General features: G+C 58.5%; 2 protein-coding genes across 3 annotated transcripts; one reads left to right on the top strand and one right to left on the bottom strand.

Annotated features, from left to right (window-relative positions):
- Nucleotides 1-49: 49 nt before the first annotated feature.
- On the bottom strand, nucleotides 50-1,737 carry PPDPF (pancreatic progenitor cell differentiation and proliferation factor). Of its 2 annotated transcripts, none has more exons than XM_055433480.2 (5): nucleotides 1,581-1,737; nucleotides 1,034-1,114; nucleotides 741-818; nucleotides 563-659; nucleotides 50-479 (listed from the first exon to the last, which is right to left on the bottom strand). In XM_055433480.2, the coding sequence occupies exons 2-5, from the start codon at nucleotides 1,086-1,088 to the stop codon at nucleotides 362-364; spliced, it is 348 nt and encodes a 115-aa protein (XP_055289455.1). In that variant the 5' UTR covers nucleotides 1,089-1,114; nucleotides 1,581-1,737; the 3' UTR covers nucleotides 50-361. The 2 variants fall into 2 exon arrangements, with proteins under 2 accessions (XP_055289455.1, XP_055289445.1); XM_055433470.1 differs by lacking the exon at nucleotides 1,581-1,737 and adding an exon at nucleotides 1,519-1,573.
- Nucleotides 1,738-15,723: 13,986 nt separating this feature from the next.
- On the top strand, nucleotides 15,724-23,589 carry EEF1A2 (eukaryotic translation elongation factor 1 alpha 2). The gene is made up of 8 exons (XM_055433493.2): nucleotides 15,724-15,882; nucleotides 17,199-17,419; nucleotides 18,969-19,148; nucleotides 19,598-19,894; nucleotides 20,263-20,413; nucleotides 21,425-21,681; nucleotides 22,288-22,522; nucleotides 23,181-23,589. The coding sequence occupies exons 2-8, from the start codon at nucleotides 17,276-17,278 to the stop codon at nucleotides 23,306-23,308; spliced, it is 1,392 nt and encodes a 463-aa protein (XP_055289468.1). The 5' UTR covers nucleotides 15,724-15,882; nucleotides 17,199-17,275; the 3' UTR covers nucleotides 23,309-23,589.
- The last annotated feature ends 321 nt before the right edge of the window (nucleotides 23,590-23,910 follow it).

The following is a 23,910-nucleotide window of genomic DNA, read 5'->3' as shown; positions in this document are numbered from 1 at the left end:
TGGGGGAGCACACAGCTCTCTCTCTCTCACACACACACACACACCAGGCTGCTCACTCCTAGAGTTTATTGTCCACTTGGTGCAAGGCACAGGGTCACGGAGTGTGAGGAAGGCGCGTTCGTGTGGCTCGGATAGCAGAGAGTGGGATTCTCTCAACTTCCTTTTTGGTGTCTTGCTGTTTTGATATTAAAAACCGAACTGCTTCCCTTGACTGCAGCCTGCTTGGTCTTGGGGAGAGGAGGGGAAGGGAGGGTACAGAGCAGGGGGAGGAAGAGGGCTCTGATGAGCCTAGTGCCTTGGAAGAAAGCCTGGCAGCTGGTGGTGGTCACTGGAACAAAGCCTGGCAGCTGGTGGTGGTCACTCAGGACGGGGGCCTGCAGTTGGTTTTGCCAGGCTGGCTGCTGGGCTGCTGCTTCCCCACAGCTTCCCGAGCCAGGTCACAGGTGATCGTGCTGGTGGAGGCCTGGGCAGACTCCGAGCTGGGGGAGAGCAGGAAGTCAGAGGCTGTTTCCACTTGCCCCCGCCCCTTCCTCCACACTGGTCCCCAGAAAGGCACACTCACTGCTCCGGGGACTCGAGCACTGTGGCCATGAACGGGAGAGTGGACTTCCCGAAGAAGAAGCTAGCCCACCAGTGTCCCGGGTCTGCTTTGGGGAGACCTAAGAGGAGCAAGGCAAAGTCACGGTGCTGCTGTCACTCCCTGGGCATAGCCCCGGGGACAGAGGGGACACTGCACTCACCGGGATGGTGGGGGATGGCTTCTCCAGGGTACTCGGCACTTCCGCAGGAGCTGTTACTGGAAGTGGAGCCCAGGCGGCCTGGAGAGAAGAGGCGCGCTCAGCTCCACGGGGCACCGGGCCTCCAGTCCACCCGGCCAAGCACTGGCTTCACCGGCAGCACAGGCCGGTGTCAAGGGTCCTTAGCACCTCACTCCCCACCCGGATACAGGTTCTCAAGCAACTGGAGCTGACCCCATAAGCTCTAGGCGGGGGAGCTCGGGACGGGCTGGGGCGCGGGCAAGGGGCTGACTTACGCCGGTAGTAGTCGTGGGTGGCCACGAGCGAGCCGCTGGAGGGGATGGCTGCCATGCTCTTGCTTGCGGGCTGGTGGAAACCTGCGCACGCGGGGGTCGGGGAGCCCCTTCGGTCACTGCTGCCTCCGCAGAAGGGCGCACCCCACCCGGGCTGAGTTGACCTGCTCGGACCCCAGGGTCAGTTCAGCTCCGTGGGCTCCCGGGAGAGGCGGAGGTCGGGTTTGTTTACCAAGTCGAGGCGGGGATCCGGAACTCTCGGCCCGCCCTCTCCGCGCGGGCGGCTCCAACCAGCCCGAACCGGCCGCGAGGGACAACAAAGGCGCTTTGTGCGCTGGGCGGCCGGCTTGGGGCTCCGGGAAGAGGCCCTACCTGTGGCCGGCGCAACCCCAGCTCCGTGCCCCGGGTCCTATCCGTCGCCCCCTCCCCACCCACGCCCTTCCGACTTCCCGGTCGCCCGGCGATCAGCCCCGCCAGCCGTCGCGCACCGGCCGCCCCCTGCCGCCCATTCGGGACGCTCGATTTCATCCACGAACCGCCCGGGCCCCACCTCGGCGGCGACCCCTCGAGGGCCTCGGCGTGTGATCACGGACTGTGGGCACGGGGGCGCTAGGCCACAGAGCCCATCTGCATAAGAAAAAGCGGGGTATCACTCCACAAACCAGACACGCAGGGCGCGCACGCGCGGACGCGTCCCCCTTATAAGGCGGTACAGCCCCGCTCTCGGCCCCGCCCCAGACCCGACGAGACACCGCCCCGATATCGGCCCCGCCCCAGCCAGGCTCCGGTCCCGCCCCGCCTAATTGGATGCGAGGCCAACTAGGCCCCGCCCCAAGCTCAGCTTGGCCCTCGCCCAGCCCCGCCCCCGTGGCGTGGCCCTCGCTGGTCCGCCCTGGAGGAAGCCAGCCCCGTTGTCTGTCTGACTTGGGCTGCCGGGCTGCGCATCCTGGCCTGGTCTGGGCTTGAGGTGGTTAAATAACCGCCGCTCCAGCCTGAAAGCAGGCCCTGTCTCTCTCCCACCTCCCATCCCCGCTTCTTGGGCTCTGGCCATAATTTGGGACCCAGGCCCCCTGCTAGTCCAGCCTGTTTCTACCTTTCCAGCTTATTGGAGGCGGCAGGCATGCTGGACGGTGGCCCCTGCACTTCCAGTCTGTTTCTGCTGCTGTCCACAGCCCAGGGCTGAGCCCCAGTCATGCCCCCGCAGTGTCTTCCGCTCTGGCCTTGGCTCAGAATGGGGCCCTCCCCACTCTCACCCTGGACAGATAAGAGGGTGTTGGCTAGTGTGTGCCCAGCCCTCAACCAGATGTGGGCCCCCACTGGTGCATGCCCTACCCCAGCTGTCGGTCTAGTGGTATCCAGAACGAGCTGTGTGCCAGGACCCTTCCAGCCCTTCAGCGACTTCATTGTGGGTGGGAAGCTGGGGAACCCACCCATGTTCACTGCACAGCGCTAGGGACTCCAGAACCAATTCTGCGTTCCCAGCTCCAGCCTGCATCCAGTTGGTTGGCAAACCTGGGTTGGGGAGGAGAGTGGAAAGTAGGGCAGGCAGAGGGGGGGCTTATGTCATTGGGGGTGAGTAGAGAGCTCTGTTTGCGGATATCTGCAGTAGCTGTGAGGTCCCTAGTTTGGGTAGCCCCAGCATGTTCCCTGTGGAGTCTGGGCCACACCCTGGCTCTGCAACCAGGAGGAGGACTTTCTTTCCAGTGTGGAAAGTAGCCTTCTCCCCCACCCTCAGCCTCCTCCAGGCCCCAGGCCCCAACTGCCCTTGAAGGGGAAGCCTCCCTGTTCTCCTCCTGGCTCTTTAGTGCTAGCCCTGGCTGGACAGTCTGGTGCTGTGGGCTGGGGAAGAGACAGATGCCCTGACTGGACCTTGGACCATTCTGTCCACCTGGCACTTGGGTGGGCTGAGCACCTTCTGTGAGTACATGGCTCACCTGGGCACAATGATTGGTGGTGAATCAGGCAGGTGCCCCTTCCAGCAGAGGGGCCAGTTAAGAGAGAGGAGCCACACTTGGCTGGGGTGGGGAACAGGAGATGGGGTGTCAGGCTTAAGCTGAGGGCTGAGCAAGGAGGAGGTGAGGTGGAGCCCAGTGCTCAGAGCTGCTGGGCAAGAGCAGGGGGCCCGCTGGGCCTGGACAGGGGTCCATGGCAAGACCTGCGATGGGAGTGGCAGCCAGGCATGCCTACTGCTCACTGAGGGATCATTAATAAGGTCAGTGCAGTTGGCACCAAGAGGGTGGAATGTTTGGGCAGGACCCAGGCTTGTCTCGCTCTTGCTCACCTTCCCAGGCTACCTTTCAGCAGCTTGCTGGCCAGCCTGCCCCCATCCACCCCAATCTCAACCTCACCAATGATTTTAAGAGTGGATAATCCAAAAATGGGTAGTTGTTTTTTTTTTTTAAGTGATAGTGTAAAGGCTGCCTTTACTAAGCCAGGAAGGTAGAGGTTCTGTCAGTCGTTCCCCATAGCTGGCCTCGGGGCCCCTGAGTGGATGGTGGCTTGTCCTGCTTAGAGTGGAGAAAGGGGTAGGGCTTTTGGCCTCCATCTGGTCTAGCCCCTCCATCTGGTGTGAAGGACCCTCAGCCATTGGGCCCTGCCCCTTCCCTGGACTCCCGCATCCCTGTAGTCGGCGTCCAAGTGTGTGGGCATCTTGTGGGTGCCCGTTGCTCGTGCCTCCAACAGGACCGGGGTTCAAGGGACCAAAGCTGGAAAGGCCAGCCTGAGGGGCCCTCCCAGGACCATGGACAGCTCATATTATCAGGAAGTGGGGCTAGGATTTGGCAAGGCACCTGCTCTGGATCCTGGGCCTGCTGCTTACTCAGGAGCGGGCACAGCTGGGAAACTGAGGGCTGCTGCCATTCCTGGGGGCCTGGGAGGCACACAGAATACCCCTGGGGGAGAGGGGCAGAAGCGTGAGGAGTGGAACCCCTGAGGCAGACCCATTCCATGGTGGGGTCTGAGCAGAGAGAGCTTAGGTGCAGGGGGCCTGGTACCAGGGCTTCTAATGGGAGGTGCTCAGAGCTGGAGGCTGGTGCTGACCTTGCCGCTGTGGCTTCTACCACCCAGAATTCGTGGATAACCCACCAGCTCCACATGTCCGCGGGGGGCGGTGAGTGGGAGACCCTGCTCTCTCCAGGGTCAGTCCCCTGAAGCTGAGCCAGTGCTGCCTTAGCACCAGTGCAGGGAGATGCAGAGGCCCTGGGGCCAGTGGGAGCCCTGGTGCACTGGGCTGTGGGTGTGTGCGCATGCTAAGTTGCTACAGTCATGTCTGACTCTGTAACCCTATGAACTGTAGTCCACCAGGCTCCTCTGTCCATGGGATCCTCGAGCAAGAATGCTAGAGTGGGTGGCCATTTTCTCCTCCAGGGGGTCTTCCCCACTTGGGATTGAACATGCATCTCTTATGTCTCCAGCATTGGCAGGCAGGTTTTTTACCACTAGTGCCACCTGGGAAGCCCAGACTTGTGGGGGTGGGGAGGTTGAAGTTAAGTCCTGCCTCCTGGTGGGGAGCAGAGGATGAGATGTCCCAGAGAGTCCGAGGGGTGGGTGAGCATGTGGCACTTTAGTCACTCCAGGCAGGCCTCACAGTCCTGCCCCTGGGACCTCAGCAGCCTCTCCTCCTTGGGGATCCCAAACAGCGCCAGGCCCCTGGGATGGCCCTGATGCAGCCACATACCCATCTGTTCCCTGAGGGACCCAGACCCCTGCGTCCCTGGGGCTCCTTGGGCCTGGCTCAGGCCTGGGCAGCTGAGTAGGAGGGCTAGGGGAGAAGGGAAGATGTGCAGGGATGGTGGGGTCCTGAAACCCCTCCTCCTGTCTTCAAGAAACCATGGGGCCCTGAACCCCAAGCAGAGCTCAGCTCCCAGGGTGACGGGAAGCTTCAGACCCTCAAGGGAGAGACTGGGAGGAATTCTCAGGTTGCCCTCTTTCCAGGTCAGGGCTGAGACCCCCCAGAAGCTGTTGCTCCTCTCCCACATTCAGAGTTTACTGGTCCTCAACGAGTTGAGGCTCCATTCTCTCCACCCCCGGACACTGGCTCCAGCCAGGAGGGCTCTGCTCAGTCTGATCAGGTCATATGACACCCCTCACTGGTCAGAGCCTTTGAGTCTGTACCTTGGGGGCTGAGGTCAAGGCCAGCAATGCCCTGGGGTCACCTTTGGCAGCCCAGATCTAGGAACCTGGACTGGCAGGGCACTCGGCTGTGACTTGCTGTGGCTGGTTCCCATTTGGGACTCCCTCCTGTAGGAGTGTCTTGGGAGCAGCTGCTGAGAAAGAGGGTGGGGTCAGGATGTATGTTGGTGACCCTGGGAGGGAGCTGAGAGATGCAGGACTGGGTGAGGGGTGGTGTCAGCTCAGGTGGTTGGCCCAGAGGGGCTGCAGTGGGGCCCATCAGGAGTCCTGGAGCAAGGAGAGATCATTAGGGTTGAACTGCATTGAGCCCCAGGCAGCCAACCAGGGAATTGAGCCCTTGGGCATGACAGCTTTGCAGCCCAGGCCAGCTCTAGAGGAGGGGGTAGTGGGAGCCTCTCCCAGCTAGGCACTGAGGCCTTCCCTGAAGGAACTCTGGTGGGGCCTTCCCCCACATTCCCAGGCCACCTTTCAGTGGCCCACTGGCCAGCCTTCCCCCATCCACCCCAGTCTCAATCTCACCAATGATTTCAAGAGTGGGATAATCCAAAAAAAAAGGTAGCTTTTTTTTTTTAAAGCAATAATGTAAAGGCTGCATTTACTAAGCCAGGAAGGTAGGGGTTCTGCCAGTCACTCCCCATAGCTGGCCTCGGGGCCCCTGAGTGGATGGTGGCATGTCCTGGTTAGAGCGGGGAAAGGGGTGGGGATCTCGGCCTCCATCTAGTCTTGCCCCAGCCTGTGGACAGCATGGCCTGATCCCCAGGTGGGCTGCACCCCTGTCTGGGGTTCCCAGAGGTGCCAAGTGGACCTCAAGATCCTTGTGTTGCTGATACCCCTGGGTGTGGCTCCAGCATTGGGGGAACACGGGCTCTCGGCCTTGAGGCCTGGGCTGGGGCTGCTTTAACTTTAGGGTGGGTGTGACAGGGGCTAGGCTTGGGAGAGGCTGGCCCAGGCCTTCCACCATCCCTTGGGGATGGTGGCCCCAGTGCTCTGGGGCTCATCCTGTGCTCAGAGTGGGCAGGCTGAGTGTGGGTCAGGACGCAGTGCCTGAGCCTCCAGCCACCTGGGGAAGTGGTGGCGTGAAAGCCGTAGGGAGGCCAGAGACAGTCCTCACTGTAGAGGGAACAGGATGGCTGATGGCCATAGGCTCCCTGGGTTCGGGGAAAGACTTGGGCCTGGGGTTGGGGTCCCGGCTGAGCAGCAGGGCCTCGTGGGGTTCTTGAGCCCCATCCCTTTCTGCGCAGACTGATAGGGGCAGCACCTTCCTGACAGGTGTTCTGTGAAGACCAGACAGGGTGGCAAGGGGCTGGCTCAAACCCCAGGCTGCTGCTGTCATGGGTCCTCTGTTGTTGCTCTTGCCACAGGTGTTTGGGTGTGAGGTGAGGGCTCTGCCAAAGGCTGAGCAGAGCTGGGGCCCTCAGGGCTTCTCCTCCTGCCTCTGGAGAATGGGCTCCCCAGTAGGACTCCAGCCCAGGCCCTGCCCCTGCCCTTCAGGTCAGAACACCCTCTTCCCTGGGTCCCAGCTATGCCAGGTTTCAGCGCTAGCTGGAGCTTCTGTAAGTGACATCACCACTTGCAGAAAAAATAAAACTCCTGACTAACATGTAATGAATGCCTACTATGTGGGGGGCACTTTGTGTGGCCAGATGATCACTCATCCACTTGTCCTCAGTGTCCTTGTTGGTAAAACAGGAAAGTACCAGGACCTGGCACATAGCAGATGCTTATTAAAAGTCACTATTTATAGCACTTTTTGCTACTGAAAACAACCTAATTGTTTTTTTTTTTTTTTCTGGTTAAGTAAAATCTGGGAGGGCTGAGCTTGCACCTGTTCTGTCCCCAGTAACTAAGAAAGACTTGGCCCTGTTGTAGGCATTTAAGAAATATATCTGATGAAAGGGTGAATTGCGTAAAGACATGACAGATTTCCAGCATGAAGGAGTGAGGAGGTCAAAAAGATTCTCCCTTAAAAAGCAAATACAAACCTAGGAACAAACTTTGCAATGCCCTGGAATTCCATCCAAGGCATCAAACAACCCACAAAGTGTTTATTCATCAAGAATACCGAGCTTTAGGATAAGATCTAAAATTCCTCAGTGAAAAAGCACCAGGAGAACCCCAGTTGGCATGAGAAATGACACCCGGCAAACAGGTTTACTGGGATGGCAGATGCTATAGTGACCAACGAAGGCTTTAAAGCAACTGATGTGAAAATGCACCAACACACAACTGTGAGTGCTCACGTCAAGTGATGGAGAAGGGGGTTGACAACCCAGTCATGATCGAAACCATACACGAAACAGAAAAGGAGGTCCTTGGGAGTTCCCTGGTCCAGTGGTTAAGAGTTCACCTGCCAGTGCAGGGGACACAGGTTCCATCCCTGGTCTGGAAAGATCCCACAGGCCTCAGGGCAACTAAGCTTGTGTGTCACAACTACTGAGCCCACGCCCCCAGAGCCCCTACTCTGCAATTAGTCACCACAAGAGAAGCCCGTGCACTGCAACTGCAGAGTAGCCCCCGCTCTCCTCTCTGCAACTAGAGAAAAGCCCAGGGGCAGCAATGAAGATCCAGTGCAGCCAAAAATAATTCATAAATAATTTTTTTAAAAAAGAAAGAAAGAAAAGAATGTCTTCACTCTTGTAAAGAGCATCGCTTACAACCAACCAACTCCTGGCAAGTAGGCCAGTGTGGTCCTTGATGGAGAAAGACAGGGTCTTTTCCCGGCACCAGGCAGGCAGCAAAGATGTCCACTCTCACCACGATTATTCGATGTCTACCAGAGGTCTTAGTGGGTGCAATGAGGCAAGAAAAAGAAAGAAAAGGCATCCAGATTGAAAGTGAGGAATAAAACTGTCCCTCTCCAAGATACTGTGGTGGTTGCCATCAAGGAATATACAAAAAAACCTAATGAGCGAATGAGATTTAGCCAGACACAGTCAACACACAACAACCAGTTGTACTCCTGATTTACTAATGATTTACAACTAGAAGCAGAAAGTTAAAAAACACCATATATAATAGCCAGACTCTGCCATGAAACACTTAGGTATTAACCTGACAAAACGAGGATTTGTATGCCAAAAATTAAATGCTAATGACAGAAACCAGTGAAGGCCTGAATAATGGAGACTCAACACAGTAGAGACGTCTGTTCCCTCCAAACTGATATACGTATTTAATGCAATTCCAGTAAAAATCTCAGCAAGGTCTTTGAAGATGTAGGTCCTAAAGCTAACACAGGTGAACTATGATAACTAAAATATGTTTGAAAAATAAGAATATAGAGAAATAACAATACCCAAATCTTTTTATTGAGGTAAAATTCCCATAAACTAACCACTTTAAAGTGGGCAACTCAGCAGCAACCATTTAATACATTGACAGTTGTGTAACCATCCTTCCACATTTCATCACCCCCAAAGGAAACCCATTTTTATCCATTAAGCAACTCCCCTCTCTTTGCCCCTCCCCTAGTCCCTGGTGACCACTGATCCATTTTCTGTCTCTATGATTTTACTCACTCTGGACATTTCTTATGAGTGGAATCATACAGTCTTTGTCTGGCCTTTTACTTATGCCTTCTTTCACTCAGCGTACTGTTTTCAAGGTTTATCCACATTGTAGCATGCATCAGCACTTTTCCCCCCACAAAAACTGTTGTACTGCTGTAAAATACACATAACGATTTACCATCTTAACCATTTTCCTCCCCTTTGGCTGCAACACACAGCTTTTGAGATCTTATTTCCCTGACCAGGGATTGAACCTGTGCCCCCTGCAGTGGAAGCACAGAGTCCTAATCGCTGGACCAGGGAAGTCCCCAAGTCCATGTGGAAATAGTGGGTGCACTTTCATTGCGTCTTCGGCTCAGGATTTCAAAAGGGTACAATCAAGGTGCCTGTGTTTCCTTCAGGGGTTTGGGGGATGTATTTGAAGGTCACGTGGTGGTTGGCAGAATCGTCTGGGGCTGTAATACTGAGGTTCCTGCTCTCTCAGTGGCGGATAGCAGGAGCCATGCTCAGCTTTGAGAGGCAACCCACAGTTCCTGACACATGGCCCCTCCCAGGCCTCTCACAACCTGGAAGCTCACTTCTTCAAGGCCAAGAGGGGAACCTCCTGCTCTGGTCTGCAAAGACCAAGTCTTAAATACTGCAGACCAATCAAAAGACTGATAGTGCATCACCTTTTTCATGTGCTGGTGGCTACATGAAGCCACGGGTTCCTTCTGCCTTCAAGGAGAAAGGTTATTCTAGGGCATGACTCCTTGGAGGACTCCTCAGACTGTGTCCACCAGGAGCTGAGATTGAAACAAAAACACTGGAAGACCAGCCTTGCTGGATGGCACTGGCAATTGGGCCTGGCCAGAGTGGAGAGACTGCTCACTTATTTTTTAGGAGAAAAGATTATACCGAGAACAATGCCCATTCTAGGCTCCATCTAAGAAGAGATAAAAGTGAGCTCCATAAAGAGCTTTGGGGGGAACAAAACTGGAAGCTGAATCTTATTGAGTGTAGGGTCTTGGGAGGCACTTTGGGGTTCCCAGATTGACACAAACAAAGCATGAAAACAAGCCCACCAAAACCCAGTAATGGAATGGCTGCTAAAATGAGAACCAACAGTATTCCAAGGAAGGTAACAGAACCCAGAGTCTTTACAGAATGTTCATTATTCAGGCCAAAATCACTCAGTTCAGTTCAGTCACTCAGTCATGTCTGACTCTTTGTGACCCCAAGGACTGCAGCACGCCAGGCTTCCCTGTCCATCACCTGGAGCTTGCTCAAATTCATGTCCATCAAGTCGGTAATGCCATCCAACCATCTCATCCTCTGTCATCCCCTTCTCCTCCTGCCTTCAATCTTTCCCAGCATCAGAATCTTTTCCAGTGAATCAGTTCTTCACATCAGGTGGCCAAAGTATTGGAGCTTCAGCTTCAGCATCAGTCCGTCCAATGAATATTCAGGACTGATTTCCTTTAGGATTGACTGCTTTGATCTCCTTGCAGTCCAAGGGACTTTTAAGAATCTTCTCCAACACCACGGTTCAAAAGCATCAATTCTTCAGTGCTCAGCCTTCTTTATGGTCCAACTCTCATATCCATACATGACTACTGGAAAAACGATAGCTTTGACTAGATGGGCTTTTGTCGGCAAAGTAACGTCTCTGCTTTATATGTTTTCTAGGTTGGTCATAGCTTTTCTTCCAAGGAGCAAGCGTCTTTTAACTTCATGGCTCCAGTCACCATCTTCAGTGATTTTGAAGCCCAAGAAAATAAAGTCTGCCACTGTTTCCACTATTTCTCCATCTATTTGTCATGAAGTGATGGGATCGGATGCCATGCTCTTAGTTTTTTGAATGTTGAATTTTAAGCCAACTTTTTCACTCTCCACTTTCACTTTCATCAAGAGGCTCTTTAGTTCCTCTTTGCTTTCTGCCATAAGGGTTGTATCATCTGCATATCTGAGGTTATTGATATTTTTCCAGGAAATCTTGATTCCAGCCTGTGCTTCATCCAGCCCAGCATTTTGCATGATGTACTCTGCATGTAGATTAAATGAGCAGGGTGACAATATACAGCCTTGACGTACTACTTTCCCAATTTGAAACCAGTCTGTTGTTCCATGTCTGGTTCTAACTGTTGCTTCTTGACCTGCATACATATTTCTCAGGAGGCAGGTAAGGTGGTCTGGTAAAAATCACTAGACATGCAAAAAAAATTGTAAAATTCCTCCCTGTCAAGGGAAAACACTAGGTGTCATTTAGTTTTCTCTTGGAGGTAAATTCACCCTTCACTGCCTGCTTTGCAAAAGTGGATCTGCTCACTGAGGAGGAGAAATGCTTACTGTAATTTTGTCCACTGTCACAGAGCAAGTATCAAAGCATGAATTTACCAGCCAGGAGGCAGTACACAAATGACTGGAATAATATGCACACATACACACGGCTCAAAACCCGACTCATGGGGCCTATAGCAGACAGAAATGCTCACACAAGTGGCACGCAGGAGAGGTTCATAGCAGCTTAATTTTCGGCAGCTCAGAACTGGAAATGGAATACTACACAGCACTGAAAATGGAATGCTACACAGCAGTGAAGAAACAAACACCTCCCAGAGGTAGGAGCACAGGTGCAAGTCACACATGTGGTGGCAGGTGAAAGAGGCCAGAAAAAAGAACAGAACCTACATGGACCATTCACACAAAGCTTAAGAGCCGGCAAAGTGATGTCTGGTAGGAGAAGCCCAAGTAGGGGTGCTTCTGAGGGCACAACAGAGTGTTCTATTTCTTGACCTGGTGGTCAAGCACAACTTTGCTTTGTGCAGTTTCTCTAAGTGGTTCAAGGACAGGCTGGAGCCCTGTCTCCTTCAGTGCCCAGTCTTTCCCCTGCCCTCCTGCATCAGTCATTCTAACATCTCCTGAGGCCCCCAGCTCCCTAGGCAGGCTATTCCCAACTGTGCAATTGAGAGGAGCTCTATTCAAAAACAGAAAATGAGGGCTCCAGGGTTGCTAAGGAGCTTCCTGTTCCCCAGGGAAATTTCTGAACCTGGGAATGGGAGGCTGGCTTAGGGCTGAGACCTCTCCCTCCCCCACACCAGGGCAGGGGTCCAGGGTAACCCATCCAGGTGTGAAAGGAGTCCATGACACAGCACATGCCCACCTGGGCCCAGAGAACACTGACCATGAGGGGTCGTCGGGCCTGTAGACTCTCCCCTGGTTCTCCTTGTGTCCCTGGCCCATGGCAGGGCTGTGCCTTCTTAACCCAAGATCTCTGGGTTAAGATCTGGCTGATCTCTCCATTGGCTTCTCAACCTGCAGTGAATTGAATGGGGGGACCTGGTCACTCCCTCTTCCTAGCACCAAGCTGGATCGCTGCCCCTTTGCAGTGGGCCAGAGCCAGGGGCCCAGCCCACCGGAACCCCCTCTTGTGCTTCCACGAAGCAGGGGTGCTGCTCTAGTGCAGGCGGGGACACCCAGGTTCCTGGGGAGGAGTCTGAGGGCCTGGGGGGGAGGAGCCTGAAGACTCCATCACCATGGCTACGGATCCCTGCTGCTGCCATTGTATGGGTGGGCGGACAGCTCCCTCGGCCCCACTGTGGGTGGGGGCGGGGCGGGCTGGTTGCCCTCCCCCTATCTAAGGGATGGTGTCTCCCTCTCTAAGCTGTTCTGGCTGACTCAGTTCAGCCCCATCCTCCCAGACACGCTCGGTTTGGCAGGTGATGTGTTTGGGGGCCTGTATTGTCCAGCAAGTCACCCCGACACCCCCGACACCCGCCGCCCCCTTTCTTTCACTAGGCCCGAAGACCCAGCCCAGGGCTGTCAGGCTGGTGGGGCCTCGGCGGTCTTGGGGTCTTGCGGGCGTACACGTGCCCTGGCCCCGCCCCGGCCCCGCCCCTTCTCTGATTAGGGGCCGTGACTTTGCTCTTCTGCGGGGAGCTGGTTGCCGAGAACGCCTCCTCACCATGGAGACACTTAATCTGCGGCCTCGAGGGCAGCTCAGTCCCCTGAGTGCCTGGCCTGAAGAGCTGGCGGGGGGAGGGGGGACGTGTCCCCGAGGCCGTCCAAGGTCTCACTGCCCAGCTAGACTGGGAGACAGGTGCGACTGACCCCGCACGTGAGGATGCTCACCGATGCCCCGGGGTCAGAGGGCAGCCAGTGTAGCCCAAGGGCAGGGGGTGAAGTCGTTCTGAGACACCACTCAGCCCTCCCTCTCCCCGCCCCGCCCAGGCCGCTATTCTTGACCATCACCCGGGTGGTCGTCCCCACCTGTTGCGGCCGCGGACCCCCAGGAAGGCGCACCGCACAGGTGGAATGCTCTGCATCCGCAGGTTATTATTAACCCGGCGGTGACATCACCCGCAGCCAATGGGAGGCGGGTTTATTTCCAGGGCTGACAGCTTGATAACGGTTAATTTTAGCTGGATCTTCTTTCCCTAGGCTGGTGAAAACCCCTCCTGCCAAAGAGGGGGCTGCGTGTGTCGCCCCAAACAGCTCACTGGGCCTGGGAGCTGAGGGGGGGTGTTGAAAAGCAGGGCCAGTACCCCTCGCTCTGCCTGCTCCCCAGAAGCTGTCTTGGGAGGCAGCACTAACCTCCTTAGCTGGAGCCCCTTCCTTGCTCTCCCCCACCCATAACCTTGGCTGCTACTTGGGGCAACAGTGACCAATGGCTCAGATGTGGGAAAGGGAGGCTACGGGGGCGAAGCCTGACTTGGGAGGGGCAGAGCACAGGTAGGGCCTGGATGGGCTTGTCCAGAAGCAGCACTGACCTGGCTCAGGTCTTCCAAGCCAGCTGCAGGCTCTGCCCTCCTTGCTGTGTGACCTCAGGCACTGTGCTTTGCCTCTCTGTGCCCAGTTGATTCTTGATCCATGGACCCTCAGGCTGCTGGGAGCCCCACCATGCAAGGCTGGGTGACTGTGGCTGTCTAGTACATCATGTAGTGTGTAGTATTGCTTAGTATTTTGTGGTTATTCAGTACTAGTCAGTGATTAGTAGTTATTCAGTACTATTCCGTGGTTATTAAGTATGAATCAGTAGTTAGTAGGCATTAAACACTACGCAATAGTTAGCAGCTGTTTGCCAGTGAGTTGTACCATGCAGTGGTTAGTGCTCCACTCTGCCGGTGGGTGTTATTTAGCATCATACCTCCCTGTGGCTCACTACTGTGTGAGCCCAGTATCTCCAGACGCCGAATCTCCAGGGACTCCCAGGGCTCTGCAGGTAGTACGGCTGAGGACAGAGGCCTCTTGGAGAAGCCACTGGAGACTCCTCCGCAGGGTCAGCCAACAGACCCTTGGGAAGGATGCTGCCTTCCGGCAGTGGTGGCCACTGCTCCTAGCAGCACGGGGTTCCAGGACCGGCTGGCCCCTGGCGCGGGCACCCCAGCGTGGTTTGGTGCCTGCCAGCTGCCAGCTGTGGGTAAGCCTGAAGCAGAGAGGCGCGGACCTGTGTTGGGGTGTCTGATAAACACCCTCTGAGGTTGCAAGCAGCTGGAGGTCCCCTGGAGGAAGTTGGGGTGGGGTTCACAGGGACCCGGGCCTCCTGCCCTGTCTGTCCCATTCCAGCCTTGGCCAGTCACAGAGTCTCCCAGATGCTGCCTAACCTTCAGCAGGATGGGACACCTTAAGCCTACAGACCAGCTCAGCTGGGCGGGCTGGGCTGCGCTTTCCCTGCAGGCGTTTATTTTTAATTCCTGGCTCCTGTTTGATGGAATCAGCAGCGCGAGGAAGTGCCGGGTCACTTGCCAACCATTGCTTACCCGAGGACACAGGGACAGCATGACAGAAGGGCCCCTCCCCCCCCCCCGAGAAACCCTCACTGCGGGCAAGGGAGACCTGCTTGGCCCCCAGCCCATTTCTACTTCCTGGCCTGCCGGGGGTCCCATCGCTGGGGGCTCCTCGTGGGCACTGCCCCATCATAAGGTGCTGAGCCCTGGGCCTCTGCTCCCACCACGTGTTTCTGAGACCCTACCTGACCTTCTCCCAGACCCAACCCTAACCTGAGTGTCCTTAGGATGTGAAGGAGATGGGAGAGATAGCCATGGGGAGACGTGATCATGGGTGAGCTGACAAGGTAGGGGGTCCCTAGAAGGGGCCGTGACTGTGGTCTTCACTGACCTGTCCCCCTCCCTGAAACCCATTTTGGTCATTGCCCTGGTCTGTGACCACCCCACTTCCCTGCAGCCTGGCACTCTGACCCCGCCAGGGCCATGGCCCAGGACTGTCTTTGGGAGCCTTGTTTTCGTGTCAGCTCTGTGTCCTTAGGAACCCTGCCCATGTACACAGAACAGGGCAGCCCTTGAAGGTCTCAGTGGGCTCTGGGGGTAGACTTCAAGTGTACCCTCCACACAGAGGGGTCCAGGGTGGAGAACAGTTCTTTCCGGAGGCCTCAGAATCTGGTGGTGGAGCCTTAGGCCACTTGGCCAAGCTGAGGGGACCCTGGAGGCCACAGTTCCAAGGTCACCGGGAACCACGGGGCCCAATAGGGAGAAGCCTGGCTTTGGGGGCCTGCTGGGGCACGCCTCTGCGGCAGGCATGTGGGGGCAGGGGGCCAGATTCTAGAGTCCCACGGGGGGGGGTCCTGCACGCCTTAGGCCACCCTGGGGAGACACCTCAGAACACAGGTCCATTGTAAACCAGGGGCAGACGCTACAGCCGCCCAGAACCCTGCCTCAGCACCCACACTCGACCTGGTGTGCTCCCACCCTGCCCCCTGAGGACTGGGCCCGTCCCTGGGACCTCCTTTTATGATCCGAATGTCTTCCTGTCTTGTGCTTGGCGCACCCATCCTCTCTCCCTGCGGGCCTGAGCCTGGCGTTTCAGTCTGGCTTTATCTGTCCTCTGCCTCCAGCTCTTTCTCTCCTGGTCCCTCACTCCATCCCCGCCCTCCCTCTTTTCTGCCTCCCTCTCCCCTTCTCGTCGCGGTTCTCCGCCGCCTCCGCCTGTTTTTCTCTCGCTGCTTTGCGCTCCCTCCGGGTGCGTCTCGTCTCCGCCTTTGTAGCTCGCTCCCTCGCCGCATCCTCCTCTCGCGTCCCTGTCGCGCTCGCGCGCGCCCGCGGACCCTGCATCCCTCGCGTCCCCGCCCCCGGCCCCGCCCGCGCCGGTACCGCATTGCCGTACTGCAGGGGCGCGGTGCACTGCGCCTGCTCGGGCGATAGGTGGACCCCGCTCCTGGAGAGATAAAACCGCCGGCGCCGGCGCCGCCAGTCCCTCTGGCTGAGACCTCGGCTCTGGGTAAGGACGCTGGGCCTCCGGGTCCCCATCCCCGCCCCCAGCTTTCCGCAGAGGGTCCCTTCCCCGGGGACCAGTCCTGGGGGCATAGACGGGCCCGTCCCGGCTCCTGGAGAGGCTGCGCTCCTCTCTGCGGAGATCTGCCGCCCGCCCAGCGCGCCCGCACCGGCACCGGGGTCAGTCCCCGGGGCGGCCCTGGGTGGGGTGGGGGCACCGTGGTATCGCTTGTTTACGCGGCGGCTGAGGCGGGGACGAGTCTCCTGGACAGTGGCGATCGACCTGCAGCCGTGACCTTGGAACTGCCTAGGGCCCTGCCGGGTTGAGGAAGGGTCGTCAGTGCTGGGGGCTGGTGAGGGTGGGCGCTGCGGGTACCTGCCATGTAGCGGGAAAGCGGCAGGAAGTCAGACCTGAGGGGTCCTAGCCACCCCGCCCCTACCCGCGCTGGCGATGTCCACTTGGTATACGCACCCTAGGGTGCACCTTTTTCTCCAGCTTTCCCTCCCCCAGCTGCCTGTCACCTCCTGGGCTACCTAGGTTTCCCCATTGACCTCCAGGATGGAGCAGGGGCTGTGACTCAGTGATTAGAAGGGAGGGGGAGGGGATGGCCCCCTGCCCCCAGCAGGCTGAGGGCATCTGTCTGTCATTTGCTGAGCTTGGCTGCTAGGGCCAGATTCACCCTTTGGACAGAGCAGGGACCCCCACCTCCCTGCACTACTGTCTGCCCCCTGTCCAGATCTGGGGAGGGCCTGAGCTATTCTGGGCCCCTGATCTGGGCACTGCATCACCCTGCCTGAGGTCTGGGCCAGCCTGTCTCCCCGTGCCAGCCTGCCGGGCAGGGATGAGAGGAAGATGGCGCCGTTGCTGCTCGAGGAGGGGAGTGGGAAGCCCTGACCATCTCTCCACTGTGACAGCTCGGCGGGGGGTGGGGGGTGCTGGGATTGGGTGCAGTGTCCCAGCCCAAGACCGTGGGTGGGGGAGCAAACACTGGGGACAGGGCACTGGAGAGCTTGGCAGGGTGACTCATCAACAGGCTCCTGACTGGTCATGGGGCTCACCAGCATGGTGTTTCTCGGTCTCTCCAGAGGGGGGATAACCTCTCTCAGGGGTGGGGGTGGTTTGTAGCCACGACACTCAGACATTTCCAGCTGTTGGGCTCTTTGGGCTTGCCCCTGGGCTCTGCTCAGCTAAATGCAGAGACCTGCTCTAGCCTCAGGATCTTGTTCTGTAGGGCAGGGTGTGCTCTCAACCTGGGCAGGGCAGTGTCTGCTGGGCTACTCCCGGAGGCCCCCCATCACCTGTGCCCCTGCCTCAACCCACAGACTCACTGCTCAGCGTCCCCTCACCCTGAGCCAGAGCACCCCAGATCGTGCCAGCCCCTCCCCACGCCCCAGACAGAATGGGCAAGGAGAAGACCCACATCAACATAGTGGTCATCGGCCACGTGGACTCGGGCAAGTCCACCACAACTGGCCACCTCATCTACAAATGCGGGGGCATCGACAAGAGGACCATCGAGAAGTTTGAGAAGGAGGCGGCCGAGGTGAGCCCTGGGGGAGCTCCCCACTTCGCCTCCACCGTGAGGCTGGGGTCCCATGTGGCAGCCCAACTGGCACTTCCCTGACCCTGGGGCACGAAGCTCAGATGATCTCCTCCAGGGCAAGAGGATGTGTACCTCAGAGCATCCAGATGGGAGAGGCCGGGGGTAGGGGAGCAGAGGTACCTCTCTCTGAGGAGGTGCCTGTGGAGGAGGTGGACCAACCTGCTGGACCTGCCCCAGGGCAGGGGGAGGTGCACTTCTTCCAGTACTGGTCACTGTCTCTGAGCCCCACGGTTGGGTTCCTGTAGCCCCAGGGCTGAGTCTGAGGCTGGGGGTGGCGCTGTCCTCGCTTGTCCCAGGGCAGGGCCAGGACTCAGAGTGGCTATTAATAGCCAATTGATGGGCATCCAGCCCATCAGCTCCATTTTCTCGTGCTGGACTGGGGCAGGCCACTCATCCAGGGTGGCACCCATTTTTAGGGGGGTCTTTGTCACCTAGTGAGGATGGGAGGGGCCCTGATGGCTGAAGCCCCATTTCTGGAGGCTGATCCTCTTGAATTCTGAGACCCATGTGTGGGAGGTGTCTATGAAGTAGGGGTCTGCTCTCTGTGCCCCCTACCTTCACCCCTGAGCTCTGGGAGAAGCCCCCTGTCCGGGGGAAGCTGTGAAGGGTCTCACCTGGATGACTGGTGCCAGGGCTCAGGAGGGGGCAGTTGCTGGCCTGGGCTGAACCCTGTTCTCCGAGGGGGTGGGGGTGCTCTTGGGCCCCAAATTTGTGTCTTTCCTTCCCTGCTGGACTGGTAATGGGGGGCACTGAGGGTGTTCGCAGGGTGCCTGTCTGGGTAGCCTCCCCGGAGGGCAGAGCTGGCTCCTTGCGCAGCCCTGGCAGGGGGTTTTGCCCAGCTGGACAGTGAACACACAGTCCTGACCGAAGCCCTGGCCCTGAGCGTGGGGGTCTTGCTGTGCACGCGGTGCAGGTGTTGGCAGAGGTTGGCCCGGCTTTGCTTCCCTTGCTTAGGTGAGGCGGGGGTGGGGGGAGGAGCCTCAAAGCCACTGGGGAGCTTTATCTGTAGAAAGAGCTGGAAAGCCAGGCCCTTCCTTGCGACATCTGATTTCTTTCTTTCTTAAAAAAAAAAAAAAAAAAAATCACAGAGGGGTTTTTTTGGTTGGACAGTGTGAAACCCAGTGGTGTCGTCCGCTGACACAGAGATCTATCTGGGGGAGGGGAGACCCTGGCTTCAGATAAAGGGGAGCCCTCAGCAGGGGGAGGGCTTGAAACCGCCCGCGGCTTCTCTCCCAGGGCGGCTCCCAGGCCCTTGCGCCCCCTGCTGGTGGATGCTCAGATGGCGCCCGTTGTGACTGCAGGAGGCTGGTCTGGGCAGGCAGGGATGAGGTCTGGGTGTGCCCCCGTTCCAGGGCTGGGTCCAGAGTCCCCGGTCCCGGCGGGAGCGAGGGCCCTTTCCGCTGTGACATGCTGCTCCCACGGCCCAGGGGGACCCGTGACCAGGCCATTGGGTCCGGGTCCGTCCTGAGCCACGCCCCCGCCCCTCCAGATGGGGAAGGGCTCCTTCAAGTATGCCTGGGTACTGGACAAGCTGAAGGCAGAGCGGGAACGCGGCATCACCATCGACATCTCCCTCTGGAAATTTGAGACCACCAAATACTACATCACCATCATCGACGCCCCAGGCCACCGCGACTTCATCAAGAACATGATCACAGGCACATCCCAGGTGGGCTGGGCTTCGGGGGTCTGGGGGATCTGGAGGTGGGGCAAGGACACCATTTAGGAGGCCCTGGGGGGCCTGGAATTGGTGGGCGGTGGTTGGATTTCCTCTGCTTCCTCGCCAGGCCATGGGACCCCTCACCTTTGTCACCACTCACCCCTCAAAGAATTGAGTAAGCGCCCCAGCATCTCAGCCAGGCAAGAGTGCCTATAAGGACAGTTGGCCATTGTCAGGGCTGACTTCACAGACAAGTGGACACAGAGGCCAGGATGGGGACACTGAACGTAGGCAGAAATGCACCCCCCCCCCAGACAATTCAACATTGCCAGGGCATTCACACAGACACACACTGCCTCTAAGGGTGAGACCCCCAGGTTTCATCCCCAGGTGACTGCCCAGGCCCCTGTCCACTGCCCTGAGGGGCCTGAGCTCACCCTGCCTGACCTTCCGGACAGGCGGACTGCGCCGTGCTGATCGTGGCCGCAGGAGTGGGTGAGTTTGAGGCAGGCATCTCCAAGAATGGGCAGACCCGGGAGCACGCGCTGCTGGCCTACACGCTGGGCGTGAAGCAGCTTATCGTGGGGGTGAACAAGATGGACTCCACGGAGCCCGCCTACAGTGAGAAGCGCTATGATGAAATTGTCAAGGAGGTCAGCGCCTACATCAAGAAGATCGGCTACAACCCGGCTACTGTGCCCTTCGTGCCCATCTCAGGCTGGCACGGTGACAACATGCTGGAGCCCTCACCCAATGTGAGTGCCCGGCAGTGGCAGGGATGCTCCCCAAGGGCCCTGGGTCAGGGCAAGCACGGGTGGCCAGTGGGGGGTCAGGGGGCTGTCCCCAGGCTGCCCTCAGCCCTATGACTGTGGTACTAGCCCTCTGTTGGTGTTGTGCTGGTGGGAACCACAGCCTCCTTAGGTACAGGCACTCTGCCCTCAGCTCAGTTTCCCCAGGAGGCTGGCCAAAGCTGCTGCAGCCCATTCTCTGGCCAGGGACACCCCCAGATTGACATTGTGGGGGCAGTGGCCGCTGGGGCCCAGGCTTATCTGCCCATTCCTGGCTGTGGGGTGCATAGGGTGGGGGGAGGTGGGCGCTATGATGGTGCCTTCTTCCTGCCCAGATGCCCTGGTTCAAGGGCTGGAAAGTGGAGAGGAAGGAAGGGAATGCCAGTGGCGTGTCCCTCCTGGAGGCCCTGGACACCATCCTGCCCCCCACACGCCCCACAGACAAGCCCCTGCGTCTGCCGCTGCAGGATGTGTACAAGATTGGCGGTGAGTGAGGGCTCCATGGCCACTGCCCGCTGCAGCGCCCCTACCCACCTGGCCAGCTCTGCCCTCAGACCCCCTCCTGAGAACCGGCCCCAGACCAGGAGCATCCAGGGCCCAGTTATTTCTACCTCTCTCACCATGCTGCATACTTTCTGGGGGACCACCCACCCACCTATCTCCATCCATCCATCCACCCATCCATCTGTTTATCCATCTGTCCCAAGACTGCTGGGGTCTTCCTCCCTCCAGACAAGTGTCCAGCCCTATGCCAGCACCAGTGGCACAGGGAGAGTTATTTATCACCCTCCACCTGGAGGTCCCCGTCTTGCAGGAGACACCATCCACTCTAGGAATGAGAAGAGCTGGTCATGCAATGATGCAGACCCATAAACAAGTGTGAAGCCCACAGGGGGCCATAGTGGGGGACTCCCAGGCAGGAGGCTGTGGCCAGAGATGCTGAGGACCTGAGTGCAGGTGGAGTATCACACTCACCCAGCACAGAGCATAGCCATCAGCCTCCTTAATGCCACAGGAGCCTCTGCCACAGCCAGGGAAACCAGGCTCGAGCCCCCTGCCCCATCTTGGCGGGGCATCACACCCCCACTGTTTGGCCACACAGTGTAAGCAGATCCTGAGAAGTGTCGGGGCACCATGCCCCTTTGGGACTCACCCCTGAGATGGCAGCACCAGTGCCGGGCAGACCACCCCGGGGGAGTGATGCTGTCTCACAAGGAAGGCCCCATGCTGTCTCCTCTTGGGACACTTGCCCTTGGGGATAGAGATGGGGCCTCTCCTGCCTGTGTTCCTGTGTTCTGGGAACTTGCTTCCTCAGGCCCTTTTTCTCCAGATGGGGCGGGAGAAGGATCTCCACCTCTGTCTGTAGGTCCCAGCGTTTGCTTTGCCCAGGGTCTCCCTTCGCCTCCCTCCCACCACATGGCCACTCCCTGCCTGCTAGGGAGGACAGGGCATGCCTGGCCCCAGCCTGCCCTCACGGCCCCCTTCCTCTCGGCCCAGGCATTGGCACCGTGCCCGTGGGCCGAGTGGAGACAGGAATCCTACGGCCTGGCATGGTGGTGACCTTCGCGCCTGTGAACATCACCACGGAGGTGAAGTCAGTGGAGATGCACCATGAGGCTCTGAGCGAGGCCCTGCCCGGGGACAATGTTGGCTTCAACGTGAAGAACGTGTCAGTCAAGGACATCCGCCGGGGCAACGTGTGTGGGGACAGCAAGTCCGACCCACCCCAGGAAGCTGCCCAGTTCACGTCCCAGGTGGGCAGCCTGGTGGCCAGCAGGGTCCGCCCCAGGCAGTACCAGGGCTGTCCTCAGCAAGGGGGCTGGTGGGTGCCAGGGAGGACTGAGATCCTTGCTTGGCAGAGCAGGTCCCCAAGGACGGGCAGGGTTGCAGGCAGGAAGAGCGGCCAGGGTGCTCCTAGCCTCACCGAGTCCCTGCTCTGGTCCTCAAAAGGCTGTTCTCGGTTTACCGCTGGCAACAGGCCTGTGGCACTTTGTTCTCTACGTGCTTACTGTGTCCTCTCTGGTCACCTCTGTAGTGAGCAGGATTTTTTAATTGGCTTTACTGAGATATAACTGAAATATGGTAACTGAGGTGTCATTTTGCCATGCCCCTGCTTCTGCTCTGGTGCTGCCCTTTCAAACTATGCCCTCGTCATTGTTTCTCTCTTGTGGCCTTTCAGATGCTCAAAGAGGACCTTGGGGTTCAGGTTTGGGAGCCTGGATTCTCCCTATCCTGACCTTCCTCCAGGGACAGCATCTGGGCGCCAGGGACCTGGGGTGGGCAGAGCCTCCTCCAGCTCAGGGCCCTCCCCCGGTGCCCACCTGGGCATGCCTGATGGCCTTGTGTACCTCCGCCCACAGGTCATCATTCTGAACCACCCTGGGCAGATCAGCGCTGGCTACTCACCAGTCATTGACTGCCACACAGCTCACATCGCCTGCAAGTTTGCTGAGCTGAAGGAGAAGATTGACCGACGCTCTGGCAAGAAGCTGGAGGACAACCCCAAGTCCCTGAAGTCCGGTGATGCAGCCATTGTGGAGATGGTCCCAGGGAAGCCCATGTGTGTGGAGAGCTTCTCCCAGTATCCCCCTCTTGGTGAGCTGGGTGATGGGGAAGGGGCAGCCATCAGGTGGCGGCCACTCCAGGCCAAGGACAGCGGACTGCTGTGGGGGTGGGGTGGATGGAGGGTCCTGGACTTTCCTGCTGCGGCTTAGAGCGCAGAGGAGACCCAGCCTTGGCCTTTGTCTCATGGAGCATAGGTGGCCCCACTGGGTGGGCGGGGGATGGTACCCCCCTCTGCAGATGAAGTCCCCTAGAGGACCCACTCAAGGCCCACAGCTTGGCAGAGTGAGGACTGACCGCCGGCCTCCAGCTGGCCTGCCCCACCGATACCCCAGGGATGACCCACAGATCTAGATCAGGGAGCTGCCTGTGCAAGGTTGCTGGCCATCGTCAGAATACCTTAAAGGGTGAACTGTATTCTGCATCAGGCTGCTCTAAGGACTGTTTACATGCCATTTAATTCCCACAACGACGCCTTGGCGGAGTCCCATATGTGTTATTCCTGCCATCTAAGGAGAAGGGAGCCTAGCACCTCACTGCCCCCTGCCTCCACCCCGGAAACAGTCAAACAGGCTCAGGGAGCTCCGCGCCAGGGTCCCGCCCCAGGGCCAGGGGCTGGGGGAGGATGCTGCGGGCGCGAGTGCGCCTGCGCGCTGCATCCGGGCCTGCGCCTCACGCTCGCTCCCCGCAGGCCGCTTCGCCGTGCGCGACATGCGGCAGACAGTGGCCGTGGGCGTCATCAAGAACGTGGAGAAGAAGAGCGGCGGCGCCGGCAAGGTCACCAAGTCGGCGCAGAAGGCGCAGAAGGCGGGCAAGTGAAGCGCGGGCGCCCGCGGCGCGACCCTCCCCGGCGGCGCCGCGCCCCGCCCCCGCCCCCGGCCCCGGCCCCGCCCCCGGCGCGGCCCCGGCGCCCCGCCCCCCCGCCAGGCGCATGTCTGCACCTCCGCTTGTAAGAGGCTCTCCGTCAGCGACTGGATGCTCGCCATCAAGGTCCAGTGGAAGTTCTTTAAGAGGAAAAGCGTCCCCGCCGCCCCGGCTTCCGCCTCCAGCCTTTGTCACGCTCAGTGCCCGTTTTACCAATAAACTGAGCGACCCCAAAACCGTGTGCGTGTGTTGCTGGGGGGTGGGCGACCTGCCCTGCGTGAGGGCGCTCCTTAGGACCCCTCCGGGCCCCCCACCAAGCTGCCACCCCGTCCAGCGGGCGCCCATCACCCCTGCTGGCTACGTGCCCAGGCGTCCACCCACGCTAACCAGGTGGGCGGTGGGTCGCTGAAATCGGAGTCCAGCTGGTGAGGCGGCTTTGGCGTTCCCCTAGTGGGGGCATCCAGGGCTAAGAATGGGTCACTTCGGATCCGCAGAAGGGGGTTGAATGTTTTGGGGAGTCTCTCTGACAATGGGATGAGCAGAAGGCTCCTCCTGCA

This window comes from Moschus berezovskii, chromosome 15, assembly GCF_049115385.1.
Source record: "Moschus berezovskii isolate FMDL1 chromosome 15, NW_MosBer_1.0, whole genome shotgun sequence".
Lineage (NCBI taxonomy): Eukaryota > Metazoa > Chordata > Mammalia > Artiodactyla > Moschidae > Moschus > Moschus berezovskii.
Note: the sequence above shows the minus strand (reverse complement) of the source record. Positions and strands in the feature narration are given on the sequence as shown.

What these genes read in the sequence shown, in the direction of transcription:
- PPDPF (XM_055433470.1), bottom strand. Translation starts at nt 1,558, where the DNA reads ATGAAATCGAGCGTCCCGAATGGGCGGCAGGGGGCGGCCG. An exon ending in TGGGCGGCAGGGGGCGGCCG is followed by an intron (nt 1,115 to 1,518) that starts GTGCGCGACGGC and finishes CCGCGTGCGCAG; the next exon opens with GTTTCCACCAGCCCGCAAGC. An exon ending in AGCCATCCCCCACCATCCCG is followed by an intron (nt 660 to 740) that starts GTGAGTGCAGTG and finishes TGCTCCTCTTAG; the next exon opens with GTCTCCCCAAAGCAGACCCG.
- EEF1A2 (XM_055433493.2), top strand. Translation starts at nt 17,276, where the DNA reads ATGGGCAAGGAGAAGACCCACATCAACATAGTGGTCATCGGCCACGTG. An exon ending in TTGAGAAGGAGGCGGCCGAG is followed by an intron (nt 17,420 to 18,968) that starts GTGAGCCCTGGG and finishes CCGCCCCTCCAG; the next exon opens with ATGGGGAAGGGCTCCTTCAA. An exon ending in CTGCCCAGTTCACGTCCCAG is followed by an intron (nt 21,682 to 22,287) that starts GTGGGCAGCCTG and finishes CTCCGCCCACAG; the next exon opens with GTCATCATTCTGAACCACCC.